Raw genomic sequence first — 6,404 nt, forward strand, 5'->3', positions numbered from 1 at the left:
GTAAAACGTTTTTTGCTCGTAAATATATCTAAATAATCCACAATAAAAAAAAGCTACCATAATATTAAGAGGTGTAAAATGTTTTTTGCTCGTAAATATATCTAAATAATATTTTCTTTTTAATTTTTAAAAATTATTTTTGATATAAACACATTAAAATAATTTAAAAATATAAAAAAATTCAAAACAAACAAAAAAATTAAAAAATTAAAATTTTTAAAAATATTTTTAAAACATGAAAACGAGACTCTCAAAAGTCTTCAACCTAATTACTCCACCAATTAGACTACATGTCGTCCATTAAGATTGTATTCTATCTCTATGATTTTGGAAGAAAAAAACTTGGGAAACAAAATCTGAAAATTAAAAAATAAGGAGGACTTTGGAACCTATTTAATGACCAGGGATTACATTGGAATTGTTTCGAAACTATAAAATTAATATTATCATATTGAAATAGGAGTCAATATACAAGGATCAAAATAAATATAATTTGCCTTAAAACATTGTTTCTCCACCTCGCCGTCACACGCCATATATAAAGAAGAAAGACAGGCGCACAGAGAGTGGAGGAGAGCGCGGTGACAATGGAAACAAAGTGTTCAGTAGATGCAAAGTGCGCAGCTGAAATATCTGCCATGCTCACCCCTCCTTCTCCTCTTCAACTCCAGGTGCTGCCTCTCTTTCTCTTTAGCTTTGAAACCCATTCCCCCCCCTCTTGGTGGGGTTTTATATACGATTATCCCCACCTGATTTTACGTACTTGATTGCTGTGTTAATGTTGATTAGGAGTATTTCGAGGAGATTATATCTGAAAGGAAATGCCATGGAATTGAAGTCAAACAAGATGGAAACTTGAGCAAAGGTATGTATGGTTCCTTCTGCTTGATCAAGTATTGGAGTAATTAGAGGAGTAGTTTTGGGATTGAGATTTAGGTTTGATTATGTTGATGAGTGTTAATTAATGTAGTTTAGCAGAAACTATGCATTCAGCTTAGAGTACCAAGTAGGACCCCTTGTCGCGAACAATGGACCCCACGTGAACGCGAGAGAGGAAATGCTTGTGGTTTTGTCATAACAATTACAATGTTGGCTAGAAAATCTAGTTGTGAAATATGGAGATGGTCTGGTGTGATTAAAGGTTCTGTTTATTTAATTTTTGTTTTGTTAATATGTTGCTACTATTTGATAGTGATGACAGCTTCCAAAATTTTAATCTTGGTTTTCTTAAATCACGGACTTGTTTAAAAAAATTATGTGTGTTTTATGATGTTTAACTGCATATGTTGAAGCTTTTTAGGGGTTTATGCAACTACGGAACTTAAAGAAGGAGAACTTATACTGAAGGACAAGATACTTGTCGGTTTACAGCATGTCCCAAATAAGGTACTGCATAATTTGAAGATTACTCTTTTTTTTTTTTTGTGACACCCTTTGATTTCTTTTTTTCTTTTTCATTCAAAGATTGCAAATTTACATTTTTCTTTTTTGTTTCTGGTTAACAGCTTGACTGTCTGGTGTGTGGCTATTGTTTCCAATTTATCGAGTCAGTTGAATATCAGATTGGGAGGAAACTTTATTTGCAAAGTCTAGGCGTGCCCAGCTGCAATGGATGCGATGAGGGTATGAATTTTTCACATTTTGGAAGATTGGTTTTATGTTGTTTTATTGGATGTAAAGATGATTCTCATAGAAAAGCTTATGAAATTTTAGGGGAATGTAGTTCCAGCAGCTCCAACAATAAAGCTTGTTTGCCTGAAGGAGTTATAGAAGCATTAATGAATGGTGAATTGGTATTGCCTTACTCTGACAAATTTCCCTTGCCTTCAACTGTTCCTTGTCCTGGGGGATGTCAAGAAGCTTATTATTGCAGGTAAAGGCAAATTTACAATTTCTTGTGGATCTGGCCTTCCATTTGACATCCATTTCTCACTCCATGCTTTGGAGCATGGTAGAACTTTAGCAGTAAAAGCACCAAGTGAATTTTTGATGGGCCTCAAAAAGGTTATTCTATGTAAATTGGCAATAGTCATTTGACCAGAAAGTTAGCCATTGCTGCTACAAATTTTTCCTTTATTACACCAAATTTTTGGCAGTAGATAGTTTTGCCTGGGAAGAATTGTCACCTCCACTTTTCTGTATAAGCATCTAGCATGAACTAATCCTCTATAATTTTTAACTATGCTGTCAACATGGTTGTAGCAAATCTTGTGCACAGACTGATTGGGAATCTTCACATTCTTTACTTTGCACCGGGGAGAGGTCAGAATCAGTATCTATCAAGGCACTTTCAAAATTTATACAGCATGCTACTGGTAAGCTTTGAAGTTTAAGGCCATTGCGTTCAATGAATTTGCCCAAGTAATTTATTTTGTTATTTCTATCCTATCATTGTTTACATTTCTCCTTCACATTCTTTGATTTTCTCAGAAACAAATGATATTTTCCTCCTAGCAGCCAAGGTATGTTTGTGAACACTGTTGGAATATTTCAAGTTCTTTGTGTTCTTGTTCTGAAATAAGCTACGTGTTTCTATCTTTCCATGCAAGTACTTGATATATAATATCTCTCAAAATAAATCTTCTCATGGATAACTAAATCACCCATCATCTCTTTGGCAGACAATTGCTTTCACCATTTTAAGGTATAGGAAGCTGAAAGCAGCTAATGCAGACCGTTCTGAACTTTCCTTACTTTTGGAGGCATGGAAGCCAATATCAATGGGATACAAGAGAAGGTAGATATCTTTTTCATGTTTGCTTTCCATATCATGTCCTTTTAGTTTTCAGAGGATGAATATTTAATTAACCATAATAGACAGATGGTGCCAACGGTAGGAGTAGGTTGGTGTTTCATTATGTGATATCTATTGAAGATGCAGAGGCATTTTTGGAACTTTAAGCAAATGCAGGAACTCAAACTGCTTTCAAATTTTTTTCTTATTTGTCTTTCAGGTGGTGGGAGTGCATTTCATTTCCAGATGATGTTGATCGCTCTGATGACACTGCATTTAGGATGCAAATACAGCAGCTTGCATTCAAGGTGAGATTTCACCTCGGCATTGTAACTTTATCTGGAAATTTCAAGGGTTCTTGGAAGGGAACAATAAACCCAATGGCTATATCTTAATTAATATCTCAACCGGTTGGTGTCTCTAGAAAGTTTCTCTAAACAACCACCACAACTTGAATCAGAAATCGAGAAAACGTTTTTCAAGGTTTGCTGCAATTTTTGTAATTTTAATAGCTTTAATATCCTGTTCTGTCTTTCTCCGACCCAGGGGCTCCTCGTGCATGCACCTTTTTATTTAAAATTTTCTTGTTAGAGAGAGAAGTGATATTGGCTAAAGTTTCTTTTAAATCTTTAAGAGAAACAAATAGATGTAATATTTAGCTTCACTAATATTTGAACAATGCCCTAAATTTTGAAAGTATCTACTTCAGCGAAGTATACACAGCATGTAATATTTGAAATCAAGAAAGGCATTTTTATCAATCATCATTATTCATCTTTTGGAGCATTTCCATGTGCACCATGAAAGGATCTTCACCCTACTTGTGCTGTTGGTTTGATTCTGAGTGCAACTATCACTTTGATGAGCTACAGTTTATTTTCCTAATAATTTTTCCTGCCTCTATTAGATAATTGGTGCTAATGGTTGGCTTTAATTTTTTCAGTCACTGCAGCTTCTCAAGGCTGCCATATTTGATGAGGAATGTGAGCCATGTATCCTTTTCCCCATTTTTTTGGTTCATTATACTCAATTTGTGTTGAAGAAAAGTCCCTACTCTTATTCTTACCTTTTACAGTGGAAGTCCTTGACACTTCCAAGTATTCTCCCTTGAAATCTATGGGAATATTATTGGCATGTTTGAGCTGAATAATCTGTAAGCATCACCTTTATCAAGGCTACATTAGTACATTCCAATTGTCTGAAATTGTAAAGCAAGCATCTTGGAAGCAATGATAATTGCAATGGCTTGGTTTATCATTACAGCAAAATATGAAAGATACTGTGTGGCTTGTTCCCTTGGCATGCTTGATTAGCTTGATAACTCATGCATAGTTATTTGAAGTTCCATTTTCTGGCAGTGATCTGGTCGTAGCATCTCCAGTTGAGGATTATTTTCTGTACATTGATGATCTTCCAGATCCCGAAAAGGTTAGAACACGTTTCCTTCTGAGTTCCTGAAGTTCCTTTAGAATACAAATTATGAATACGATCTTAACATTGCATATGGCAGGAAAAGGCTGAAAAAATTGCACGGCAACTTCTAGATGCTCTTGGAGATGACTATTCAATTTGTTGCCAAGGTATGATTTAAATTGATGAGCTGCTTTGTCAGACAATGGTGAGAAACTAACAATATCTATATTTAAATGTCGGGTTATCTATATCAAGCTCCTATGTGCTAACGAAAGTTGTTATCTAGCTATATAGGTTTGAACTGTTACGAAGTTTCTCTCTTCTCTTGTGAAAGTCATTTAGCTAAATGCCTGTAACTATTGGTTAAATTTGCCTTAAATTAGATATCAATCAGTGAGAAAAAAACTGGGGTCTGGCTTGCTAAGATACACAAGTGGCTGCCAGTAGGAGCTTTGCTTTGTGGTCCAAAGCAAGGAAACCGCTGGCAGCCTCTATATGCGAGTAAGAACACAGAAATTCAGGATCAATAACCTGCAGATTTAACTCCCAAGTGGTGTAATTAATATTCCAGCTTTTATATTTACAGAAAGCATAGGACTTAATGAGATACTTACAGCCTCTACGGTCTTGTGCATTATATAAAAGCATGCATATTTTTCCCTTTGTATTCGATTCTTTTGGCAAGCGTTTTTGTGGAAATCTCTGTGTTACATCTACCGTTAGCAAAATCCTCTCAAAATGAGAATGCTTGATTTGCTAATTGTTTCAAATTTGCTCTAGGTACTGCATTCTATCCTTTACAGAGTTGCATGAATCACTCCTGCTGCCCAAATGCACATGCCTTCAAAAGAGATGAGGTGTGTTTAAGATTGAAGTTTGGCTCTCAAAGCCACACTTCATCTACCCCAACCATGTGCATCATTCTTTATGCAAGTGGTTGTGTTTGCTTTTCCACAAATACGAGTGTATCTGTTTTCATTTTTCTGTGATTGCAGGACAGAGATGGCCAGGCAGCAATCATCACCCTGAAACCAATTCGAAAGGGAGAAGAGGTGATTCATTTTATTCATTACATTCAGTTTGCCATCAAAAGAAAACGAGCTTTTACTTATGGATGTTGAGCAGAATGTTGTGACTGTTATTTTCAGGTTACCATTTCATACATAGACGAGGACCTTCCATTTGAAGACAGACAGGCATTGCTAGCAGATTATGGATTTAAATGCAGGTGCAACGCTTGCTTAGAGCAAGACCCCAACAAAAAGTAGAAGACACAACAAAATTAAGAATGCTTTATAGTCAGCTGGGCAGGAAATTAAAAAAAAAAAAAAATTCCCTCAGCAAATTCTTACTGTTTTCTTCTCTTACAAAATTTGTGGTGAGGGTGCATCCTCAACATCATGGATTTGATCAACCAGGTCATGTTTGACCGGGTTAAAATTTTCAGAATTTTTCTTGAAAAAAAACATGGTTTGGGCAAGGTTTCAAGACATTGGAATGATTTGTAGAGTGAGCCGGGTTTAATAATACGCATGAAAATCATTTTCATAACCGATACTAAAAGTTTCCTTGCTCTCCAATCAATCCTCGATAGTAAGGAGGTGTTATGCCAACAGATGAACTGCCATGCAATGTGTCTATAATGGTATGTACAGAAAATACAACCCACAAGCCGCAGCTTCATTTTACTTTCCCTTTTAAATTCTCCCAGCAACATTTTCTCACATTTCTTACTTTTTCTATCCTCGACTCGCATGCTAATGTTATGTTTTTAACCGGAAAGTGCTCTCATGTCATGAAAAAGAAAACCTAAAACAAAAGTGGGAAAGAAGAAATTACCTCATCAGAGGGAATACTGATGGAAACCCTCTTTCCTTTCTTTTGTTTGCCTTCATTTCCTATAGGCCAGTGACTGCCATTCCGGCTGCCCACCACCTCAAATTCCTTGTTGCTATTCAGCTGAGAACGGTGTGAATGAAATTGTGTGGAGTATCTTCCTGATGTCTACCACTGGTTAAATTACCTAAAATTCCAGAAAGATGTCAGCACATACATGGGAAGAAAGACCGCAGATAAATGAGCCTCATGCTCCTGAATTCTAGAAGAAAGACTGCTTCTTCAGCTTTCTTTTCCTGTAAGATCTTGAGAAAATACATATACCAAGTGTCAAAATGCCTTTACTTTCCATGAAACTAAAAGGCAAGAACATAAAAAATTAAGGGGAAGAAAGGGTTTTGACAGTCGAAAAAAGCAAAGC

General features: G+C 35.9%; 1 protein-coding gene across 1 annotated transcript; it reads left to right on the top strand.

The window, feature by feature from the left end:
- Positions 1-516: 516 nt before the first annotated feature.
- ATXR2 (histone-lysine N-methyltransferase ATXR2) lies at positions 517-5,702 on the top strand. Its single transcript, XM_011038699.1, has 16 exons — positions 517-671; positions 790-865; positions 1,301-1,386; positions 1,506-1,623; positions 1,714-1,873; positions 2,203-2,315; positions 2,431-2,462; positions 2,622-2,737; positions 2,955-3,042; positions 3,678-3,726; positions 3,833-3,887; positions 4,093-4,162; positions 4,245-4,314; positions 4,928-5,004; positions 5,143-5,199; positions 5,296-5,702. Exons 1-16 carry the CDS (start codon positions 588-590, stop codon positions 5,413-5,415), a joined length of 1,371 nt encoding a protein of 456 aa, XP_011037001.1. The 5' UTR covers positions 517-587; the 3' UTR covers positions 5,416-5,702.
- The last annotated feature ends 702 nt before the right edge of the window (positions 5,703-6,404 follow it).

The sequence above is a fragment of the Populus euphratica genome, unplaced genomic scaffold, assembly GCF_000495115.2.
Source record: "Populus euphratica unplaced genomic scaffold, PopEup_1.0 scaffold67.1, whole genome shotgun sequence".
Taxonomy (NCBI): Eukaryota; Viridiplantae; Streptophyta; class Magnoliopsida; order Malpighiales; family Salicaceae; genus Populus; species Populus euphratica.

Excerpts from the sequence above, each read along its gene's own strand:
- ATXR2 (XM_011038699.1), top strand. The coding sequence starts at position 588 with ATGGAAACAAAGTGTTCAGTAGATGCAAAGTGCGCAGCTGAAATATCT. Across the intron at positions 1,624-1,713 it reads CTGCAATGGATGCGATGAGG|GGGAATGTAGTTCCAGCAGC; the intron begins GTATGAATTTTT and ends ATGAAATTTTAG. Across the intron at positions 4,163-4,244 it reads ATCTTCCAGATCCCGAAAAG|GAAAAGGCTGAAAAAATTGC; the intron begins GTTAGAACACGT and ends TGCATATGGCAG.